Genomic DNA, 25188 nt, shown 5'->3' with positions numbered 1-25188 from the left:
CCAAGTGACCAATGTGTGTTACGAAATCATGCACGAGTAAAACAATCATTCCAATTACAAGATAGCATGAATCTTAAAGTACAAAATGTTAATTGAAGCAGTTGCACACTGCAACTAACCTTTTAAGAAACTAATACTCGCCTGGGCACATTGGCTCACACCTGTAATCCCAACACTTTGGGAGGCCGAAGTGGGTGGATCACTTGAGGTCAGGAGTTCAAGACCAGCCTGGCCAACATGGTGAAATCCCATCTCTACTAAAAATACAAAAATTAGCCAGGTGTGGTGGCACACATCTGTAGTCCCAGCTACTCGGGAGGCTGAGGCAGGAGAATTGCTTGAACCCGGGAGGCGGAGGTTGCGGTGAGCTGAGATTGTGCCATTGCACTCCAGCCTGGGCAACAGAGCAAGACTCCATCTCAAAAGAAAAAAGAAACTAACACTCATTCAGTTTTGGTAAAGTATGAATACCCCTCCCCTTTCCAACTACATATTTGTGGGTAGCTGAATTTTCTTCATAAACTTCAACCAAAATATCACACTGTAACACACTGAATGCAGCAGATATGAAACTCCAGCCGTATTCTCTTAAACTATGTATTTAAAAGATTTGTAAGGCCGGGCGCAGTGGTTCGCACCTGTAATCCCAGCACTTTGAGAGGCCGAGGCAGGCGGATCACAAGGTCAAGAGATCAAGACTATCCTGGCCAACACAGTGAAACCCTGTCTCTACTACAAGTACAAAAATTAGCTGGGCATGGTGGCGCACGCCTGTAGTCCCAGCTACTTGGGAGACTGAGGCAGAAGAATTCCTTGAACCCAGGAGGCAGAGGCTGCAGTGAGCTGAGATCGCGCCGCTGCACTCCAGCCTGGTGACAAAGAGAGATTCCATCTCAAAAAAAAAAAAAAAAAAAAAAGATTTGCAAAAAATGTAAAAGAATGCGTCTGTCTTAGTTTGCTTGGGCTGCTATTAACAAAATACCAAAGACTGGTTAATTTATAACAACAGAAATTCCAGCCCAGGCAACATAGTGAGATCCCATCTCTACAAAAAAATTTAAAAATTAGCCAGGCATGGTGACACAGACCTATAGTCCCAGTTATGAAGAAGGTTGAGCAAAACCTTGTCTCTATTTCTTTTTTGTTTGTTTTTTGAGACGGAGTTTTGCTCTTGGCACCCAGGCTGGAGCGCAATGGCACGATCTCAGCTCACTGCAACCTCCACCTCCCAGGTTCAAGTGATTCTCTTGCCTCAGCCTCCCGAGTAGCTGGGATTACAGGTACCCACCACCATGCCCGGGTAATTTTTGTATTTTTAGTAGAGATGGGGTTTCACCATGTTGGCCAGGCTGGTCTCGAACTCCTGACCTCAAGTGATCCACCCGCCTCGGTCTCCCAAAGTGCTGGGATTACAGGCATGAGCCACTGCACCTGGTCCATTAAAATTTTTTATGTTAACATGTAATAGGCTTATTATTGTTAAGTGTTTAAAGGTTAAAAACCTAAATATTTTTAAATCTCTCAGTTTTAGTATCAAATATGGTAAATGTTGATCGATATGACCCATATATACAAAAGCTCTTTGAGGTCCTCAAAAAATTTTTAGAATGTAAAGGGGTCCTCAAACCAAAAGGCTGAGAGAAAAACTGCATTAATAAAAAAAAAGCTCTAGACAAGCAGGTAGATATCTGGTTTAAAAAAAAAAACAAAACTGGTCGGGCAAGGTGGCTCACACCTGTAATCCCAGCACTTTCGGAGTCCAAGGTGGGAGAATCACTTGAGGCCAGGCATTCAAGACCAGCCTGGGCAACAAAGTGGGACCCCATCTCTACAAAAGATTAAAAAACTACCCAGGCATGGTGGTGTGTGCCTGTAGTCCCAGCTACTTGGGGTGTGTGCCTGTAGTCCCAGCTACTTAGGAGGCTGAAGCAGGTAAATTGATGATCCTGGAAGAGGCAGCAGTAAGCTATGATTATGTCACTGGACTCCAGTCTTGTGTGACAAAGCAAGACCCTGTCTCACAAAAATAAACAGGCCAACCATGCTGGCTCACACCTATAATCCCAGCACTATGGTAAGGTAAGGTGGGGCGGATTGCTTGAACTCAGGAGTTCAAGACCAGCCTAGGCAATATGGCAAAATCCCATCTCTACAAAAAATACAAAAATTCAGCTACTCGGGAGGTTGAGGCAGGAGAATGGCATGAACCCGGGAGGCGGAGCTTGCAGTGAGCTGAGATCACGCCACTGCACTCCAGGCTGGGCGACAGAGCGAGACTCCGTCTCAAAAAAAAAAAAAAAAAAATTAGCCGGGCATGGTAGCATGCACCTGTTCCAGCTACTCAGGAGGCTGAGGTGGGAGAATCACATGAGCCCTGGAGGTTGAGGCTGCGGTGAGCCAAGATTGTGCCACTGCACTCCAGCCTGCACGGCAGAGTGAGACCTTATCTCAAAAAAAAAAAAAATTAATTAAAAATAAAAAGCAAACCATGTTTGAAGCACTAATATAACCTACCACTACATTAGAATTTCTAAGAAAACAGATGATCTGATTATCAGGTTTTCATAATTAAACAAACCATAGTAATTTATGATCTACTGCTCTACAAGCACTATTACCTTGTACAGGATGATGCTGAGAACTAACTGTGACTTTTCACCTTCATAAACTTCACCTTGTTCATTCTAACCCAGTTTTCCAGTCTTTCTAGCTAGGAACTTTGCACTCTCTCTAGCTAGGTTCACTGAGCTTCACCATAATCTAGCGATCATATTACTACAGCAAAAGGGAAAATTTTCAGAACTGTTCTTGTGAATCCGTGCTGTTACCTAAGAAGTTACCACATTTTTTTTCTTCTTTTAAAAAGAATCTGAGATCAGGAGTAGTGGCTCATACCTGTAATCCCAACACTTTGGGAGGCCAAGGCAAAAGGATCACTTAAGCACAGGAGTTTGAGACCAGCCTGGGAAACACAGTGAGACCCGATGTCCACAAAAAATTTAAAAGCGAGCCAGGCATGGTGGTACACACCTGTAGTCACAGCTACTCAGGAGGCTAAGGCAAGAGAATTGCTCGAACCTGGGAGGCTGAGGCTGCAATGAGCTGTGATCACACCTCTGCATTCCTGCCTGGGTGACAAGAGACCCTGCCTCCCAAAAGAAAAAAAAAAAAGTTTTTTGATCAATTGCATATTCATTGTAGAAAATTTAAACCACCTCTAATTCTAATACTTACCGTTGTTATTTTGGTATCATTCTTTCTAGGTGTTGTTTTTGTATTTTAAAATACTTTCTACAAAAATGGAATACTATTAAACATACAATTCTATAGCCTATTTAACATATTGTCATATCATTACTCTTCATCAGCCAAAAAAAAAAAAATTTTTTTTTGAGACGGAGTCTCACATCCTTGATCAATTCTTTTTGATAAATTCCTAACAGTAGGCTGGGCGCAGTGGCTCATGCCTATAATCCCAGCACTTTGGGAGGGTGAAGCGGGCATATCACTTGAGACCAGCCTGGAAAACACAGACCAATCTCTCTTTAAAAATAAATAAATAAATAAATATCCTACCAGTGAACTTATTAAGCAAAATTCTAAATCTTATCTTCTTTTTGAGATTGAGTCTTGCTCTGTCGTCCAGGCTGGAGTGCACTGGCATGATCTCGGCTCACTGCAACTTCCACCTCCTGGATTCTAGCGATTCTGCTGCCTCAGCTTCCCAAGTAGCTGGGATTACAGGCGTGCACCGCCACACACAGCTAATTTTTGTATTTTTAGTAGAGACGAGGTTTCACTACATTGGCCAGACTGTTCTCGAACTCCTGACCTCAGGTAATCTGCCTGCCTCAGCCTCCCAAAGTGCTGGGATTACAGGCATGAGCCACCACGCCTGGCTGAAAATTCTAAATCTTTTGATATAACCACCACCCCAGAAAGGTTAAACCAATTTCACCCCTAATGCAACCTGGTATGGCAATACCCATGTCCCTGCAACCTCTTTTGGAATACTCATCATAAATAGATTTGTGAGAAAAATTTTTTTTAAAAAAGTAAAAAAAAGTAGATTTGCCATTTTTGCCACTTTTGCAAGCCAAAAGAAACAATTATTTTAGGCCTAGCAAACTGGTTTTTTTTTTTTTTTTTTTTTTTTAAAAGAGTCAGGGCCTTATTCAGTCACCAAGGCTATAGTGCAGCGGCTCAAGTGATCCTCCCCACCTCAACTGCCTCCTGAGTAGCTGGGACTTCAGGTATGCATGCCACCACACCCAGCCAATTTTTCTTTTTTAAATTTTTTGTAGAGACAGGGTCAGGGTCTCTCTATGGTGCCGTGCTGGTATTTTTTTTTTTTTTTTTTTTTTTTTGAGATGGAGTCTCACTCTGTCACTCAGGCTGGAGTGCAGTGGTGCAATCTTGGCTCACTGCAACCTCCGCCTCCTGGGTTCAAGTAATTCTCCTGCTTCAGCCTCCTGAGTAGCTTGGATTACAGGTACCCACCACCATGCCCAGCTGATTTTGTATTTTTAGAAGGGAGGGGGTTTCACCATGTTCACGCTGGTCTCGAACTCCTGACCTCAGGTGATCCACCGCCTTGGCCTCCCAAAGTGCTGGGATTACAATCGTGAGCCACTGTGCCCAGTTTCAGGCTGGTCTTAAACTCTTGGCCTCCACTGATCCTCCTGTCTTAGTCTCCCAAATCACTGGGATTACAGGAATTACACCATGCCTAGCCCCAATCTATTTCTTATTTGCCCACCTCTCTTCACTTTAAATTCCTCCTCCCTAGTCTCATCAATCTAACATGGCCTAGAATACTAACTTAGTAACCTATCCATCTATTTCCATCATTGCCACAAGACCTTACCTATTTTCCAGACAGCAGCCAATACTATCACTGTAAAATACAAGTGGATCACATCCTTCACCTGTTCAAAAGTTCAGTGGCTTCCCATTGCACTATCTACCCAGTTGCTCAAACTAGAAATCTATCCAATTCATTAGCAAGTCCTGTTATGTTAGCTTTAAAATACATCAAATTCTGCCCACTTCTTTCCATCTCTACACCCACCACTTTGGTCCAAGCCATCATTGTCTCTCTCATGGACTGAAAATCTTTTTCAGGACCCATGTTGCTGTCCCTTTCCTAAATGCAAGGACATTTTTAACCTAAGTGAAAATCTCTTCCCGCCAAGCCCAAATTCCTGAACACAAAGATCTAAGCTGCCATTACCTACCAGAAGAATTTGGCACACTTATTGAAAACCTATTTTCAGGGTGCTAGGAAAAGATTATAGCTGCACAAACACTTTTGTCTAGCTTGTTAAATACTGTTCCACCGGATGATAATATGGAGGTTATGCTTTGGAAACTAATGGAAAAAGAGATAATATAAGCTTATAAGCTTCATGAAAAGAAGGGACTATGTACTATTCAGGAGCAGTGCCTACCATAGACAAAATACTCAATACTAATTTTTTTTCCTTTTCCTACCTCTAAGAAGGCAGAATTACATTAGAAAAGCTTAATCCTACTTGCACAATGAATACAATCAAGTTTTTAAAATTAACTGCACTGTATAATCCCATTCGGCTTCTACTGTAACTTCCTGTACACAAATGAAAACAGGTGCAAAACCCAGAAAGATCAAAGGCAAAACAGAGGCTTATGGTTTTACTTAATTAATTTTTTATAAAGTCTAAGAAAAATGAGGGCAAATTTATCTTTGGAGAACTTAAATCAGCTAATAATAACTAAAATAAAATCATGAAGCAACAATACTATACAATAATAGATAGAATTATGTACATTCTTTTTTATTTTTTATTTTTGAGATGGAATCTAACTCTGTCGCCCAGGCTAGAGTGCAGTGGCACAATCTCGGCTCTGCAACCTCCACCTCCCAGGTTCAAGTGATTCTCCTGCCTCAGCCTCCCGAGGAGCTGGGATTACAGGTGCCCGCTACCACACCTGGCTTATTTTTGTACTTTTAGTAGAGACGGGGTTTCACTATGTTGGCCAGGCTGGTCTTGAACTCCTGACCTCAGGTGATCCACCCACCTCAGCCACCCCAAGTGCTGGCATTACAGGCATGAGCTACTGCACCCAGCCAATTATGTACACTCTTATAGAGAAGATTTAAGAGACTGGCTCCTCAACACCCAAAAAACTAGGAACAAACTCCCCCATGCACATGGCTATGAAGGAATACATATGTCTCCCAAGCCACAGTCGATTAGTCTAGAGGTCTGCAACTGGCCTCTGCTGTACTAATCCCAGTACTTAACCTCTCCTTCCAGAGGTTGGTCCAGGGACAATCAAATGCTCTATACCAAGCCAAAGTGAAAACTGGAACTAAGAGTCAGATCTTCTGCTACAGCAGAAACTCTTAAGATATAAAACTTGGGTGTAATAGAGACCAAACTTTTCTGCAATTTACGCATTAATCTGCACTGAGTATGGAAGTAACACCAGAAGAATCAAAGAGAACAGACAGAGTCCTGGCAACATTTCAATCCTGGTTTCAGTTGTTCCTGAGGCTTACCTGCATTCTTGCCTTTAGTGCAATTTTTCTTTTTCTTTCTTTTTTTTTCTTTTTTTTTTTAATTGGTAACAGTCTCACCCTGTCACCCAGGCTGGAGTGCAGGGGCATGATCTCAGCTCACTGCAAACCTCCACCAACCGAGTTCAAGCGATTCTCGTGCCTTAGCCTCCCAAGCAGCTGGGATTACAGGTATATGCCACCATGTCCAGCTAATTGTTTTGAATTTTTTAGTAGATATGGGGTTTCACTATGTTGGCCAGGATGGTCTCCAACTCCTGACCTCAAGTGATCTGCCCACCTCAGCCTCCCAAAGTGCTGGCATTACAGGCGTGAGCCACCATGCCCAGCCTCTTTAGTGCAATTTAAGATACTCATTTTTTCTAGAATTTTATGAGTCAACAAGTTTCTACTTTGGCTTATTCAAACTAGTTTTCTTTTCAAGATTCTTTCTATGTACTATATTTAACTAGCACTCAGCTGTCCACAACTCACCTATCAAAAAAAGAAAAACCACGAATGAAACATAAAAGGTCTCTAACATCTGTTTATGATAAAACAAAAAAGCAAAAAAAAAAAAAAACAACCAAAAACTGAAAAACAAGACATGTAAGGCTTTTCATCTTTAACCTGATGAAAAGCCTTTACAAAAATCTCACAGCTAATATACTCAATGGTGAAAGGCTGAACATTTTCCTCCTCAATACCAAAAAGACAAAGATGGCCACTCCTGATATTCCTATTCAACATAGCCAAGAATAATTAGGCAAGAAAACGAGATAAAATGCATGCAGAAAGAAAAGGAAGAAGTAAAACTACCTCTAATTGCATGTGACATGATCTGGTATCTAGGAAAGCCTAAGGAACCTACTAAAAAGCTACTAGAGCCAATAAGTAAGTTCTGCAAAGTTGTGGAGTACCAGATCAACATACAGAAGTCAACTATGTTTCTATATATGAACCTAAAATTAACAATTCCATTTACAATAGCATCAAAATGAACAAAATAGGAATAAACTTAACTAAGAAGGCAAAAAACTTGAACACTGAAAACTACAAAACATTACTGAAATACATTAAAGAAGATATAAGTAAGGCCAGGCAAGGTGGCTCATGCCTATAATCCCAGCACTTTGTGAGGCAGAGATGGGCAGATTGCTTGAGCCCAGGAGTTTGAGACCGGCATGGGCAACACGACAAAACCTTGTGTCTACAAAAAAATACAAAAATTAGCCAGGCATGATGGTGCGCACCTGTGGTCCCAGCTACTAGGGAGACTGAGGTGGGAGGATCACCTGAGCTTGGGAGGTGAAGGTTGCAGTGAGCTGAGATTGAGTCACTGTACTCCAGCCTGGGCAACAACAGAGTGAGACTCTGTCTAAAACAACAACAACAAAAATGAATAAAAATATAAGTGGAAATATATCCAGTATTCATGTAGCGGAAAACAGTATTGTTAAGATGGCAGTAATCCCCAAAATGATCGGCAGATCTAATACAATATCTACCAAAATTCCTGCTGCTCTTGTTTATTTGAGATGAACTCTCGCTCCGTTGCCCAGCCTGGAGTGCAGTGGCTTGATCTCGGCTCACTGCATCCTCCACCTCCTGGGTTCAAGAGATTCTCCTGCCTCAGCCTCCAGAGTAGCTGAAATTAGAGGTACTCGCCAGCACGCCTGGCTAATTTTTTGTATTTTTAGTAGAGACGGGATTTCACCACACTGGCCAGGCTGGTCTCAAACTCCTGATCTCAGGTGATCCACCTACCTTGGCCTCCCAAAGTGCTGGCGTTACAGGTGTGAACCACCACACCCAGCCCCTGCTGCTCTTTTTGATAAGAAAACATTGTATTTAGGGGTCGGGCACAGTGGCTCACTCCTGTAATCCCAGCACTTTGGGAGGCCGAGGCGGGCGGGTCACATGAGGCCAGGAGTTCGAGACCAGCCTGGCCAACATGGTAAAGCCCCATCCCTACTAAAAATAGAAAACTTAGCCAGGGGTTGTGGTGCATGTCTGTAATCCCAGCTACTCAGGAGGCTGAGGCAGGAGAATCGCTTGAACCCGGGAGGCAGAGCCAAGGTCATGCCACTGTACTCCAGCCTGGGTGACGGAGCAAGACTCTATCTATTAAAAAAAAAAAAAAAATTGTATTTGGGATCAAATTGACAGGCTGATTCTAAATTCATGCAGAAATTCAAGGGAGGCTGGGCACAGTGGCTCACACCTGCCAGCATTTTGGGAGGCTGCAGTGGGCAGATCACTTGAGGTCAGGAGTTCAAGACCAGCCTGACCAACATGGTGAAACCCCGTCTCTAGTAAAAATGCAAAAATTAGCTGGGATTGTTGGTGCGCACCTGTAATCCCAGCTACTCAGGAGGCTGAGGCAGGAGACTCGCTTGAACCTGGCAAGAAGAGGTTGCAGTGAGCCAAGATGGCGCCACTGCACTCCAGCCTGGGTGACAGAGTGAGACTTCATCTCAAAAAAAAGAAATACAATGAACCCAGAATAGCAGCCAAAACAATCTTGAAAAACAAAGCTGAGGAACTCACACTTCTTGATTCCAAAGCTTTAGTACAAAGCTACAGTAATCAAGATGGTGTGGTACTAGCATTAAGATAGATATGTAGATTAATGAAATGAAATTGAGAGTCCAGAAATAAACCCTTACACTTATGGTCAACTTACTTCCTTCCTAAAATGGCAACAAGTCCATGCAATTAAAAAGGACAGACTTTTCAACAGATGGTGCTGAGACAAAGGGATATCCACATGCAAGAGAATCAAGTTGGACCTCTACCTCATACCATATACAAAAATTAACTCAAAAATGGATCAAAGACCTAAATACAAGAGGTAAAACTATAAAATAGGAAAAAACAGGCCTCATGACCTTGAATTAGGCAATAATTTCTTAAAAGTACAAAAACCAAATAAATATTGGTCTTCACCATAATTAAAAACTTCTGTGATTCAAGGAATACTGTTAAGAAAGTGAAAAGATGACCCACAGAATGGGAGTAAAGTTTTGCAAATCATGTATCTGGTCTAGCATCCAGAATATGAAGGAAAATCTTACAACTCAACAATGAAAAGACAAACAATGCAACTTTAAAATGGGCAAAGGATTTGAATAGATGTTTCTCCAAAGAAGATATAATAGTCCCCCTTTGCATTCCAAGATGTGCAGATGCCTGAAACCACAGATAGTACTGAACCCTGTGTATATTATGTTTTCTCAATCTGATAACTAAGATAGCTACTAGGTGACTAACAGGTGCTAGTGTATACAGCATGGAGATGCTGTACAAAGGGATGCTTTGCATCCCAGCTGGGATAAAGTAGAACGTTGCAAAATTACATCACACTACTCTGAAGGGCATGCAATTCAAAATTTATGAATTATTTCTAGAATTTTCCATTTAATATTTTCAAACCATGGTTGACTGCCAGTAACTGAATCCAAGGAAGGTTAAACTGAGGATAAAGGGGGACAACTATATACAAACATCCAAGAGGCACATGAAAAAGTATTCACATGCATTTCAAAACCTCAAGACACCACTTTACCCCTAGTAGAATAGCTGTAATAAAAAAAGTCAATAGCAACTGTTAGCAAAAAATCAGAACCCACATACATCGCTAGGGGAAAGAAAAATGGTACAGCTACTGTGGAAATAGTTTGGAGGTTACTCAAAAGTTGAACACAGAATTACCATATGACTCAGCAATTCCACTCCTATGGGTATATATATATATATACTCAAAAGAAGTGAAAACATATATGTATATATGTTTATATGGCTATAGCCATACAAAAACTGGCACATAAATAATCATAGCAACATTATTCAGTAGTAGCCAAAAAGTAGAAATGACAAAAATATCATAAACAAAATATGGTATATCCATACATTGAAATATGATTTAGCCATAAAAAGGAATGAGATACCAATACATTCTACAATATGGGTGAATTGTAAAAACATTCTAAGTGAAAGAAGACACAAAAAAAAAAACCACAAAAGGCCACCGTTATGTGATTCCACTTAACACGAAACGTCCAGAGCAGGCAAATTCACACAGACAGAAAGCAGGTATTAGTGATTACCAAGCGCCAGGGGAGATCCAGAGAGAGGAACAAAGAGTGACTGCTAATGGGAGTGGGGTTTCCTGTTGGGGGGTGAAAATGTTCTGGAATTACAGAGGGGTGATGGTTGCCTGACTTTGCGAATACACTAAAAACCACTAAATTGTACTTTAAAAGGGCAAATTTTATGGTATGTGAATTATATCTCAATTTAAAAACTGAATAGGAAAAAAAAAACCTCTAAGTAATCAAAAAGACCACAAAGATCATTCGCAAAAAGCCTATATATTTTTCCCTATTTACAAAAACCCTTTCAACCTGAGAAAGTTGATTGAAAAAATGAACTCCTTGATTCTCACTTGAAATCTGTTTACTCTCATTTTACATATAATTTGTACAAATCAAATCCATAAAATATTAAAAGCCTCATGTTAGGGGGAATAAAATTGATACAGACAGGCACACTGACAGTGAGGTTTAAAAAGAGGCAAAAGAACTTGTCAACACGTACTGAAGTCATTTGGTAACGGCAAATTAGATATAGTTGAGCCTTAACAACATGGGTTTAACTGTGTGGATTCACTTATACACAGACTTTTTTTTCAATATAAGTCACACCAAGTGTGCCTGCCTCTCCTGCCTCCCCTTCCACCTCCTCCACCTATTCTGCCTCTACCACAGAAAAACCAGTACTGGAATTTTCAGTACCAAGACAGCAGCCAACCCCTCCTCTTCCTACTCCTCCTCCTCAGCCTATTCAACCTGAAGACAATGAGGATGAAGACCTTTATGAGGATCCATTTCCACTTACTGAATAATAAATGTTTTATCTTCCTTATGATTTTAGTAACATTTTCTTTTCTCTAGCACACTTTATTGTGAGAATACATATAAAATAGAGGCCAAGGCGGGCGGATCACTTGAGGCCAGGAGTTTGAGACCAGCCAAGCCAATATGGTGAAACCCTGTCACTACTAAAAATACAAAAAAATCAGCCCAGCATGATGCACACACCTGTAATCCCAGCTACTCGGGAGGCTGAGGCAAGAGAATTGTTTGAATGCGGGAGGCAGAGTTTGCAGTGAGCCAATATCACTCCTTTGCACTCCAACCTGGGCAACAGAGTGAGACTCCATCTCAAAAAAAAGAAAAAAAATAGAAAAAAGAAATGCTCTTTAAAATAAACCTGTTCTATGACAGCCTATCATCTATAAGAGAAAGTCTAGAGGTCAAAAAACAGCCCTTTACAATCTGACTTCAACCCGTCTTTCCAGCATATCTGTCTCCCACAATTCTAACCAAACCAAACTTCTCATTTTAAACATACCAGAGCCTCCATTTTCATGCCACTGTGTTAAAAGACTTTTCTTGACTTCTCTGCCTAGAAAATTCCTATTTATCCTTCAAACTCTAATTCAAATTACAAGTCCTCTATGCCACCTTCTCTAATGCCACTGGACAAAACTGTATTCGCACAGCACTTTTTAAATGTTTCATTTATTTTAAGAAGAGGTCTCGCTGTGTTGCCCAGGCTGGTCTCAATTTCTTGTGCTGAAATAATCCTCCCACCTCAGTCTTCTGAGTAGCTAGAATTACAGGTGCATGTCACTGTGCCCGGCTCCCAAGAGAATTTTGTACATATCTCTATTAATGCATTTGTCATATTACCTCAAATTTGAATGCTTAACTTTCCTTTTCACCTCCTAGAACCAGAACCTAGTTCACAGTACATGGTAAACAAAATTTTTAAGTTTTGGTACCTCATGAATTAAAATTATTTTTTAGAAACTCAGCAATACAATACAAAATGACTAGTTAGCTAAAAGGTCCATACAGTCGAGGTTTTAACAAAAGTTACAAAATCTGAATATTTAAAAGGAATAAAGTTCACTTCCAAATAAACCAGAAGTTACAAAGGCTCTTACGGATTGAATTCACTCACCAGAATCTTTTTAAGAAAAGATGGACAGGCCAGCTGAAGTGGCTCTCAACTGTAATCCCAACACTTTGGGAGGCTGAGGCAGGCAGATCCCCTGAGGTCAGGAGTTCGACACCAGCTTGCCAACATGGCAAAACACCATCTCTACTAAAAATACAAAAATTAGCCGGGCGCAGCGGTGCATGCTTGTAATCCCAGCTACTAAGGAGGCTGAGACAGGAGAATCACTTGAACCCAAGAGGCGGAGGTTGCGGTGAGCCAAGATCACACCACTGCACTCCAGCCTGGGTGACAACAGCAAGACTCCGTCTCAAACAAAACAAAACAAAACAAAACAAAGAAAGAAAGAAAGAAAAGATGGACATTTTGAGTCCATTACTCAGACTACACCTGAGTAATTTGTTGCAATAACGGTAATATGGATAATCATGTGCATAAAATTTTAATTGAAAGCTAGGGTTGCCAGAATCTAGGCCAACAGGCCCAAAGGAAAGGTAGACAACAAGGACACCATTTAGTATGTTACTGCTAGAGTCATGCATGGTAACCAGATGACTTCAGAAATACTGTTCCTTCTAATTCAAGTCACTACTCAAGAATAATTTACTCACTAAAAAATTCTAGTGGAATTATTTTATTACTCATTCTAGATGAGTTAATATTTAGTTCAAATTGAACAAAATAAAACACAATTACATCCACACATACAGTTAACTTATTTCTCTCCCAGTATGTAATTTACGACAGCTAAGCTAACAATATGCAGGATAGCCTATAGTTTCTGGTATTTAATTAATACAAAAGAGGGCCAGGCGCGATGGCTCACATCTGTAATCCCAGCACCTTGTGAGGCCAAAGCGGGCAGATCACCTGAAGTCAGGAGTTCGAGACCAGCCTGGCCAACATGGTGAAACCCCATCTCTACTAAAAACACAAAAATTAGTCAGGCATGGTGGTGCACATCTATAATCCCAGCTAGTCAGGAGGCTGAGACAGGAGAATCACTTGAACCTGGAGGCTGAGATCGCACCACTGCACTCCAGCCTGGGCGACAGAGCCAGACTCTGTCTCAAAAAAATAATAATAATAAAATTAATACAAAAGAATACACAGTGGTCCTTCAAATATTTATTGAATTAACTGCATTCACCTCTACCTATTTTATTTGAAAAGTTACTTTTACCTATAAAGAAAATGTCATTTCACTTTGCTTCATGTTTTAAAAAGTTAAACTAGTGGCTTTTTCCCCTATTATCCCACATATAAATTTACCTAATATGCTACAGCTTTTGGCAAGATCGGCCTCTTATTTACTCCCAAACTCCACTTAACCCCAATCTTCTTTCTTCCAAACTCCCACCTGCCCACAAACTTTCATGATCTTCAGGTTCTCCAAAGGACCTACTGCCTCCAACTCATTTTCATTACTATCAGTAAATGATTTTTCAGAGGTAAGCAAATCAATCAGAGTTAGGGATAGTACAATGTCATCCATGGCAACCTTTTATATAAACTATACCTTTAAATCAAATGTCAACTTTCCATTCCTACTAACATAAAATTAAAACCAACTCAACTACTTCTATGTGTTACCCATTCAGGCAGTCACAGACCTGCATAATTATTTGTGTAGTATTTCTCCATTACCTAGGCTGAGAATTCTCCTCATACATTCTTTCTTTTCCCTCCTTGAAGAGGCTTATGGTTTGCTTAGTTTTCTTCATCAAATTCTCCATAAACACCCTAAAATACTCATTTTCTCCAAGTGTCTCCATCTTCCCCTCATATCTTGACAAGATAGTACGGAGATGCTGGTAGGTATCTGGTAGCAGGTCTAAGATATAAGGTGGGCTATTCTTTAGCGCCAGCTTTGGGTTCTGACACAACCGCACCACCTGCAACAAATGAAAAAGAAGGGCTATTACTTGGAGAATTTTAAGGACAGCTCCCTTTTTTAAGTTTAAGAAAGTTATGAAATATGTGCTCTTTTGCAAAATATGAAAAATACATGAGAATATAAGAAGCAGATCCATAACCCCATTGCCCACAGGCAACCATTTTAAAATTTTTAGTGGTCCCCCAGAAGAATGTGTTTTTAAATCCGTTTGAGAGACTAATGGTACAGATAACACACAGAACAAACAACTAGGGGAAAACATCCACATAAATCCCTAAGACATGCTAGATGAAATATGGCAAATTACTTTTAAATATACTGCTGATCCCCACAATATTTTTATTTATTTATTTATTTTTTAGGGTCTCACGGTTGGAGTGGAGTGGAGCAACCACGACTCAGTGCAGCCTCAAACCCCCAGATTCAGGTGATCCTCCCACTTCAGCCTCCTGGGTAGCTGGGACTACGGCCATGCATAACCACACCCAGCTAATTGTTGTTGTTTTTTTTGTAGAGACATGTTGCCCAGGCTAGTCCCAAACTCCTGAGCTCAAACGATGCCACCTGCCTCAGCCTCCCAAAACGCTGGGATTATAGCCATGAGCCACTGTGTCCAGCCTGACCCCTATAATAAACTAAAGAAAATTCCCAGGGACAGAAATAAAGGACATGACTGCCCTGGGAGGTAAATCTCTGTACTCTAGGGTCTTGAGCTTTGTTTGTTTGTTTGTTTTTTGAGACAGAGTTTCACTCTTGTTGCCCAGGCTAGAGTGTCATGGTGTGATCTTGGCTCACCGCAACCTCCGCCTCCCGGGTTCAAGCGATTCTCCTGCCTCAGCCTCCTGAGTAGCTGGGATTATAGGCATGCACTACCATGCCCAGCTAATTTTGTATTTTTGGTAGAGACAGGGTTTCTCCATGTTGGTCAGCCTGGTCTTGAACTCCTGACCTCATGATCCACTGGCCTCAGCCTCCCAAAGTGCTGGGATTACAGCACTTTGCTGGGATTACAGGCCCTTTGTTTGTTTTTTGTTTTTGAGATGGAGTTTTGCTCTTTTTGCCCAGGCTAGAGTGCAATGGTGCAATCTCAGCTCACTGCAGCTGCCACCTCCCAGGTTCAAGCAATTCTCCTATCTCATTCAGCCTCCCAAGTAGCTGGGATTACAGGCGGCCACCATCACACCCAGCTAATTTTCATATTTTTAGTAGAGATGGGGTTTCGCCATGTTGGCCAGGCTGGTCTCGAATGCCTGACCTTAGGTGATCTGCCAGCCTCAGCCTTCCAAAGTGCTGGGATTACAGGCATGAGCCACCGCACCCAACCTGGGGTTTGAGTTTTAACAACCGCTTGAGGAACAGGAACAGAGAGGCCTTGGACCCAGTAAAGCATAGAGCTGAGAGTCCTACATTTGGACTCTCAGAATTTGCCTGGCAATTCTTTGTACCATCTTTCACTTTCAACTTTCCTGAGTTATGTTTTAAGTGTTTCTTTTAAAGATCATATAGATAGAATTTAAAAGTCCAATGTAACAATCATTGTTTTCTAACTGGTAAGTTTAGTCCATTTTGTGTTTGTCATACAAATAAATTTGGATTTATTCCTAACAACTTGTTTGTGCTTTCTATTTACATGGACTTTTCTGTGGACAAACTAGTGGAACAGAAAGTCCAGAAACAGACTCACACATGCACATAAGGAAATTCAGTATCAGCGGTGACATTACAAATCAAGAATACAAGAGAAAAACTATTGAAAACTTTGTTATCCATATGAGAAAAAATAAAACTAGATCCCCTACACATTACATGAAAATAAATTTCTCACAGCTCTCCTCAACTTCCCAAATTTGGCATAATTTCTCACTGTCTTGATAACAACTCTATGTCTTCTAACTTTTCTTGCTATTAGCAGTATATTTGGTTCAAAACAACCTAAGCTAACATTAATGGAAGCATAAGCCTAACATTCTCGTTTTTATTTCACATTTAAAAATACCTATTTTCAGGCCGGGCGTGGTGGCTCACGCTTGTAATCCCAGCACTTGGGGAGGCTGAGGCGGGCGGATCACGAGGTCAGGAGATCGAGACCACGGTGAAACCCCGTCTCTACTAAAAATAGTAAAAATTAGCCGGGCGTGGTGGCGGGCGCCTGTAGTCCCAGCTACTCGGAGAGGCTGAGGCAGGAGAATGGTGTGAACCCAGGAGGCGGAGCTTGCAGTGAGCCGAGATCGCGCCACTGCACTCCAGCCTGGGTGACAGAGCAAGACTCCATCTCAAAAAAAAAAAAAAAAACCTATTTTCTTGCGTCGCCGAAAGCTCATTATAAACTTTTTTGAGATATTTAAATAATTCTAGTCTATGGATAGACAATAACATATCTTAACCATCTCCCCCCAACTTTAACATTTCTTTTGTTTTCAAGTCTTTACTACTGCAACATCACAGTGATGAACATGCTTGGATATTTCATTCTTCTATACATCAGATTATTTCCTTAGGATAAATTCCTGTTTAATGACTAATGATCAAGAATTCTTCAAAAATTAGCCGGACATGGTGGCACATGCCTGTAATTCCAGCTACTCGGGAGGCTGAGGCAGGAGAATCACTTGAACCCAGGAGGTGGAAGTTGCAGTGAGCCAAGACCATGCCACTGCACTCCAGCCTGGGCCACAGCAAGATTCTGGTCTCAAGAAAAAAAAAACAAAACACAACTCTTCAAATGATAATATGAAAATTGTAAAACTAAATACGTCATTCTCAATACAACATTTTTTGAACTCTTGTTTTCTTAAGTTTTTGTTTTGTTGTTGTTGTTGTTGTTGTTTTTGAGAAAAAGACTCACTCTGTCACTCAGGCTGGAGCTCAATCATAGCTCACCACAACCTCGAACTCCTGGATTCAAGCAACCCTCCTGCCTAAGCTGCCTGAATAGCCGGGATTAAAGGCTCATGCCACCACATCCAGCTAGCCCCATATATAAGCCTAGCAAACAAAGACAAGCTGAATCAACAAAAACATTTGGTTCATGAATATTTTCACGGCATTTTAGAAAGCTCTTCATTCTTATCAAGTGTTCAAGTCAAAAGGGAAGAACATGGCCAGGGAAAAAAGACTCCACCTCGGAAGATAACTATATTCTAAGTACAACAGAGTTAATAACTCATATTAATAAAACAAATACAGACAGTTCCCAGTTTACAAGTGCTACATTCCAAAAGTAAGTCAGGTATTTATAAACAGACTACATTTCACAACAAAAATATTAAAATTGTAGTTTCCTATGTTAGTCTGTGGAAGGAAGTGGGGAAGACTGACACTGTAACTAGAGATTAAGATCTAGCAAAAACTGAAAACTAAACATGCTTTATATTAAGAAAGATCCAGAAGAGAAAAGGAGGTAAGTGACAACTGGCCAACATGGTGAAACCCTGTCTCTACTAAAAAATACAAAAAAAATTAGCCAGGCGTGGTGGCAGGCACCTGTAATCCCGGCTACTTGGGAGGCTGAGGGAGGAGAATCACTTGAACCCGGGAAGCAAAGGTTGCAGTGAGCCAAGACCACGCCACTGCACTCCAGCCTGGGGGACAAGAGCGAAACCACGTCTCCAAAAAAAAAAAAAGAGAGAGAGAGAGAAGGAATTAGCTAGGAGTGGTGGTGGTATGGGTGTAAGTCTCAGCTACTCCAGAGGTTGAAGCAGAAGGATTGCTTGAGTGAGTCCAAGAGTCTGAGGCTGCAGTGTACTATGATCATGCCTGTGAACAGCCACTGCACTCCAGCCTGGGCCACATGGCAAGACCTTGTCCCTATTTCCTTTTTTTTTTTTTTGGAGATGGAGTTTTGCTCTTGTCGCCCAGGCTGGAGTGCAATGGTGCGATCTCAGCTCACTGCAACCTCCGCTTCCCAGGTTCAAGTGATTCTTCTGGCTCAGCCTCCCAAGTAGCTGGGATTACTGGCATGCGCCACCATGCCCGGCTAATTTTTGTATTTTTAGTAGAGACAGGGTTTCACCATGTTGGCCAGGCTGGTCTCAAACTCCTGAACTCTGGTGATCCGCCCGCCTCGACCTCCCAAAATGCTTTGTGTCTATTTCTAAAAAATTAAAATTCAGCCTGGACAACATTGCGAAACCCCATCTCTACAAAAACATATAAAAAAAAATTAAGTAGGCATGGTGGTGGGCACCTGTGGTCCCAGTCACTCAGGAGGCTGAGGTGGGAGGGCCGCTTGAGGCAGAGGTTGCAGTCAGCCAAGATCACACCACCATATTCTAGCCTGGGCAACGGAATGAGACTCTATCTCAAAAAAAAAAGAGAATACATTAAAATACATATATTTTAAAAGAAGAAGACGCCTCCTAGAATAGGAAAAAAAAAAAAGAGTGAGCATAGGTTCAGACAGAGACCAATTTGTACATATGGAGGCTGTAAGTTAAAGGTTGTACCAGTTTTTATTTTTCTCAACATATTCATTCAACAAATATGTGTCAGGCACAGGGACACAGAAGTAAAAAGACAAGGTATCTGAATGTGAGAAGAATCAAGCAATAAAACAATAAAAATGAATTCAACAAGAAAATTATAAGGTTTGCGGGGCGCGGTGGCTCACGCCTGTAATCCCAGCACTTTGGGAGGCCAAGGCAGGTGGATCACCTGAGGTCAGGAGTTCGAGACCAGCCTGACCAACATGGAGAAATCCTGTCTGGAATAAAAATACAAAATTAGCCAGGCGTGGTGGCCCATGCCTGTAATCCCAGCTACTTGGGAGGCTGAGGCAGAATTGCTTGAACCCGGGAGGCAGAGGTTGCGTTGAGCCAAGATCGCACCATTGCACTCCAGCCTGGGCAACAAGAGCAAAACTCCGTCATAAAAAAAAAAGAAAAGAAAAGAAAATTATAAGGTTCGCTATAGAATTAAAATAGGCTAATATGATAAGAAAGTGCTGGGTGACTAGTAGATAAAGCTTTTCTGATGCGACATTGAGGCTAAGAGTTGAAATTAGAGAAAAAAGCCAGCTACAGCAGAAGAGTAGCCCAAAAAGAGCGAACAACTACAGATGTTCCTCAATTTACAATGGAGTTACATTCCAATAAACCTATCCTAAGTTGAAGGTATCATAAGTCAATAGTATATTTAATATACTTAGCCTACCAAACATCATAGCTTAGCTAGCCTACCTAAACATGTTCATAACACAGTAGCCTAGAGTTGGGCAAAATCATCTTAACACAAAGCCTACTTTATTATAAAGTGCTGAATAACTCATGTAATTTATTGAATACTGTACTAAAAGTGAAAACAGAATGGCAGAATGGTTATATGGATATTCAAAGCGCAGTTTCCACTGAATAGCTATCACTTTTGCACCATCATAAAGTCGAAAAATCCCAAATCAAACCACCGTACCATCAAACCATTGTACTTCAATGGTCTTAAAGTGGTAAGTGGTTGAGATTTGTTTGAAGAATAGAAAGGTCAGTGAGATTAAAGCATAGTGAACAAGGTGGAGAAGGTAATGAGAGAGATTTGTGGAACAGGTAGTCACCAAAGAGACATTATGCTAAAGCCTAAGCTATAAGCTTTTAACTTTTCAATTAAATTTTTAAAGGACTAAATAACGTTTTAGTATTTTGACCAGATTGAATCAAATAGCCATATCAAAATGTCTTGCTTCAGGCGGGGCGTGGTGGCTCATGCCTGTAATCCCAGCACTTTGGGAGGCTGAGGTAGGCAGATCACTTGAGGTCAGGAGTTCAAGACCAGCCTGGCCAACATGGTGAAACTCCATCTCTATGAAAAATGCGAAAATCAGCCAGGCATGGTGGCACACACCTGGAGTCCCAGCTACTCAGGAGGCTGAGGCAAGAGAATTGCTTGAACCCAGAAGGAGGAGGTTGCAGTGAGCTGAGACATGCCACAGACCCCATCTCAAAAAAAAAAAATGTCCTGTTTCAGTCATTTGAGTAAATTTCTTAACCTCTGAGCCTTAGTTCTTTTAACCACAAAATCAAAGATAATGCCTCATAATAAAATTTGCATAAAAGGATTGCACAGTTTCCAAAAAAATCACATTCAATAAATGTTAGCTCCCCTTCTCATTTCCACACCATCTGAGTGGCTTATATGCAGGGGAGGCAAGAATTACCTACTAAAGACAGAATAGTGGACCTCATATCACCCTTTGATGATTCCCAGAACCTGGTAGCATTAGTCCTATCATTTGGGCCCATAACACAACTACTTTCCCAGTCCTGCATGGTCTCTGGTAACCAAGAAATAGAGAAAAGGCAGCAGCAGGTAACACAAGAATTGGGTGACCAACAATCTGCAAAAGCTACAGAATCCAGCCCTTCAAAGGTTCAAACCAAGTACCAAGTACAGCTCCCAATGAAAATATTTAGGCCAGATGCGGTGGCTCATGCCTGTAATCCCAGCACTTTGGGAGGCCAAGGCAGGTGGATTACCTGAGGTCAGGAGTTTGAGACCAGCCTGGCCGACATGGTGAAACCCCGTCTCTACTAAAAACACAAAAAATTAGCCAAGCGTGGTGGCACAGGCCGGTAATCCTAGCTACTCGGGAGGCTGAGGCAGAAGAATCAGTTGAACCCGGGAGGCGGAGGTTGCAGCGAGCTGAGGTAGCACCTTTGCACTCTAGCATGGGCAACAAGAACGAAACTCTGTCTCAAAAAAAAAAGAAAAGAAAAGAAAATATTTATATTGGCTGGATACGGTGTCTTACATCTGTAATCCCAGAACTTTGGGAGCTGAAGCTGACGCTGAGGTGGGCAGATCGCTTGAGCCTAGGAGTTCAAGACTAGCCTGGACAACATGGCAAAACCCTATCTCTACAAAAAATACAAAAAATTAACTGGATGTGGTGCACATGCCTGTAGTCCCAACTACTTGGGATGCTGAGGTGAAAAGATCAATTGAGCCTAGGAGGCTGAGGCTGCAATGAACCAAGACTGCATCACCACACTCCAGCCTGTAGGACAGAATGAGACCCTGTCTCAAAACAAAAACAAAACATAAGGCCAGGCACAGTAGCTCACACCTGTAACCCCAGCACTTTGGGAGGCCAAGGCGGGAGAATCACCTGACGTCAGGAGTTGGAGACCAGCCTGACCAACATGATGAAACCCCGTTTCTACTAAAAATACAAAAATTAGCCAGGCGTGGTGGCATGCACCCGTAGTCCCAGCTACGCGGGAGGCTGAGACAGGAGAATTGCATGAACCCAGGAGGTGGAGGTTGCAGTGAGCCGAGATCACGCCACTGCACTCATAGCCTGGGCAACAGAGCAAGACTCTGTCTCAAATAAATAAATAAATACATGCATACATACAAGCGCGCGCGCGCGCACACACACACACACACACACACACACACACACACCCCAAAGAGTTTAGGATAAAACGGAGTACTTGCCTAATATCTCTGAAAAAAAGGTATACAGTTGACCTTTCAACAACATGGGTTTGAAAGCGTGGGTCTGCTTATACGAAGTTCTTTTTCAATAAAAGTTATACCAAGTGTGCCTGCCCCCTTGCCTCCTGCTCCACCTCTTCTATTTATTCCATCTCTGCCACCCGAGACAGCAGCCAACCCCTCCTCCTCCTACTCAACATGAAGACAAAGAGGATGAAGATCCACTTCCACTTAATGAATCGTAAATATTTCATCCTCCTTATGATTTTTTCAATGTTTTCTTCTGTAGTCCCAGCTACTCAGGAGGCTGACGCAGGAGAATCGCTTGAACCCGGGAGGCAGAGGTTGCAGTGAGCCAAGGTCATGCCACTGCACTCCAGCCTGGCGACAGAGCGAGACTCCATCTCAAACAAACAAAAAATACAAAAAATAATGTTTTCTTTAATCTGGCTTACTTTATTGTAAGAACACATGATATAATACATGTATGTACAAAATAACATGTTAATAAGCTGTTTTATGTTATCAGCAAGGCTTCTGGTCAACAGTAGGCTATTACTGGTTAACTTTTGGCAGGGAGTCAAAAGTTATGTGTGACTTTCAATGGGGGGCAGTGGCTGGAGGTAATGAGGGGGACAGGGACTGAGGTGGATGGGACGTGGGGTGGTCTGTGCCCCTAACCTCCTAGCTGTTCTAGGGTCAACCGCACATCCCTTCAACAACAACAAAAAACTAAACTAAAACCTGTATCATATGCAATCAATAAATGTTCATGACAATGTATCAGCCCTCACAATGTACCACAAAATGTTTCCAAAACATTTCATGAATTAGTATTTTTAAACTAGTACCATGTCCCCTCCACAAGTGTTATTTGTCCTTCTTTAGCATGTAACCTCTTAAAGTTCATTTGTATACTAAATGTCTGGTTTTCTCAAGATCTTTTGAAAATGAATCATCATGACCAGGGAAATCAGCACTGCACTAACTCTTAAGTCTTCAACTATGGAACACTAACACAGACCTCAAAGAATATACAGGTAGGTCTACTCTTTTTTCTTCATCTTTTAAGAGATAGAGTCTCAAAAAAAAATTGCCAGGGGCATTGGCTCACACCTGTAATCCCAGCACTTCGGGAGGCTGCAGTGGGCAGATCACGAGGTCAGGAGATCGAGATCAGCCTGGCCAACATGGTGAAACCCCATCTCTACAAAAAATACAAAAATTAGCTGAGTGTGGTGGCACGTGCCTGTAATCCCAGCTACTCGGGAGGCTGAGACAGGAGATCACTTGAACCTGGGAGGCAGAGGTTGCAATGAGCTGAGATCACGCCACTGCACTCCAGCCTGGCAATAGAGAGAGAGACGCTGTCTCAAAATAAATAAATAATAAAATAAATAAATAATAATAAAAAAAGTTTAGCCGGGCGTGGTGGCGGGCGCCTGTAGTCCCAGCTACTTGGGAGGCTGAGACAGGAGAATTGCTTGAACCTGGGAGATGGAGTTTGCAGTGAGCGGAGATCAGGCCACTGCACTCCAGCGTGGGTGACAGAGCGAGACTCTGTCTTAAAATAAAATAACATAACATAAAATAACATAATTCAAAATAAAATATAAAACAAAACAAAATAAAATAAAGTAAAATAAAATAAAAACCAAAAATTTTAAAAAGGCCAGGCATGGTGGCTCATGTCTGTAATCCCAGCACTTTGAAAGGCTGAGACAGGAGGATGGCTTGAACCTAGGAGTTTGAGACCAGCTGGGCAAGATGGCAAAATCTGTCTCTTTAAAAAAAAAGAAGGGTGTGGGGTGGTTTGCTCTGTCACCCAGGCTGGAGCACAGTGGCATGATCATAACTCAAATGCTTTGAACTCCTGGACTCAAGAGACATTCCCAACTAGACCTCCCAAGTAGCCGGGACTACAGGTACACGCCACCACACCTGGATAATTTTTTAAACTATTTTTTGCAGCGATAGGGCCTCACTATGTTACCCAGGCTGGTCTCAAACTCCTGGCCTCAAGTGATCCTGCCTCCTGGCATCCCAAAATGCTGGGATTATATACAGGCAAGAGCCACCACACCTGGCCATGCTCTTGATACTCTCGATATTAATATTCTTTGGAAAGGAAAAAAAGTCCTTATTATGTATAACCTCTTTTTAAAAATGGTTCCTAAAGGCCCTGTGTGAATAATTCAAGTCAATAGTTAACAAACATCAAAAACCCAAACAATCTGCCTATATTATTTAGTGAATTTTAAACTGGCAGTCACAGTTAACCTTCAAAAAACAAACATGAACCAAAAAACAAAAATTCACCAAAAAATTTCTAAAAGATACAAATATTTTCCTGCTTAGTCTGTCCTCCATTTGGCTAACTTTATTTTGCATTCCAAATCCTGCAGTGGCAAAAATGGCTGCCTTTTGTTTACTTCTGCCTGTACATTTACAGCATCACTCAGAACAATGTTAAAAAGAAACGTGCTTAGCTCCGGGAAACCAACAGTATCCTTGTACAGCTGCCATGCACTCCATTCATAATAGCTTTCTCACTGGCCTAGCTCCTCCCTTTGCTTCTGCCAAGACTCAATGGTCAATAGAAAAAATTTGGAAAGTGTTATGATCACAATAAAGAGGAATAAAACTATGCTTGAAAATTGCTAAACTTTTAAAGAGCAAAAAGTTATAGAGAACAACAATGCCTAAGCCTAATGCTGTTGTGAATACAGAATCTTTTCTAACACTAAGGAATCTGCGTTTCTAATTAGGCAGAAAACCATACACATGTAAGACTAAAATAACTTAAATATTTTTAATCTCTAAAGACTCCAACTTATTGATACAAGCATTTCTCATTTTCAATGTTTTCCCATGTTAAAAATGAATAGTTTTATGCTACAAAAACAAGTATTCGATATGTGGAGCTATACATGTAAAATGTCATTATAATTTAAAAGGATGAATATTAACCTCCTGTCAAGAAGAGAGGAGGATACTAGAGCACAAGTCCAGAGACCTGGGCTCTAGTCTGGTGACTGACATTAACTGGCTATACAACCTCAAGCAAGTTATTTGCCCTTCCGGGTCTCAATTTCTGTCTCTGTAAATGAAAGAGTTAGATCAATTTATTTCTAAAGTATCTTAAAGCTTCAAATTTTAAAAACTCCATCTCAGAAACTTGAAGAAGTTTAACAGGTATAAATATATAGTGAAGCTTTTTTTTTTTTTTTTTTGAGACGGAGTTTCTCTCTGTCACCCAGGCTGGAGTGCAGTGGCGCGACTTGGCTCACTGCAA

The 25188-nt window shown here is 41.4% G+C and overlaps 1 protein-coding gene across 1 annotated transcript in view; it reads right to left on the bottom strand.

Annotated features, from left to right (window-relative positions):
* Nucleotides 1–25188, bottom strand: part of CBL (Cbl proto-oncogene) — a 104520-nt gene that overhangs the window by 62956 nt on the left and 16376 nt on the right. Inside the window, exon 2 of the mRNA XM_003819995.5 lies at nucleotides 14216–14463. Coding sequence (XP_003820043.3) covers nucleotides 14216–14463 — 248 coding nt within the window. The remainder of the gene's footprint in view (nucleotides 1–14215; nucleotides 14464–25188) is intronic.

This window comes from Pan paniscus, chromosome 9 (assembly GCF_029289425.2).
Source record: "Pan paniscus chromosome 9, NHGRI_mPanPan1-v2.0_pri, whole genome shotgun sequence".
Taxonomy (NCBI): Eukaryota; Metazoa; Chordata; class Mammalia; order Primates; family Hominidae; genus Pan; species Pan paniscus.
Note: the sequence above shows the minus strand (reverse complement) of the source record. Positions and strands in the feature narration are given on the sequence as shown.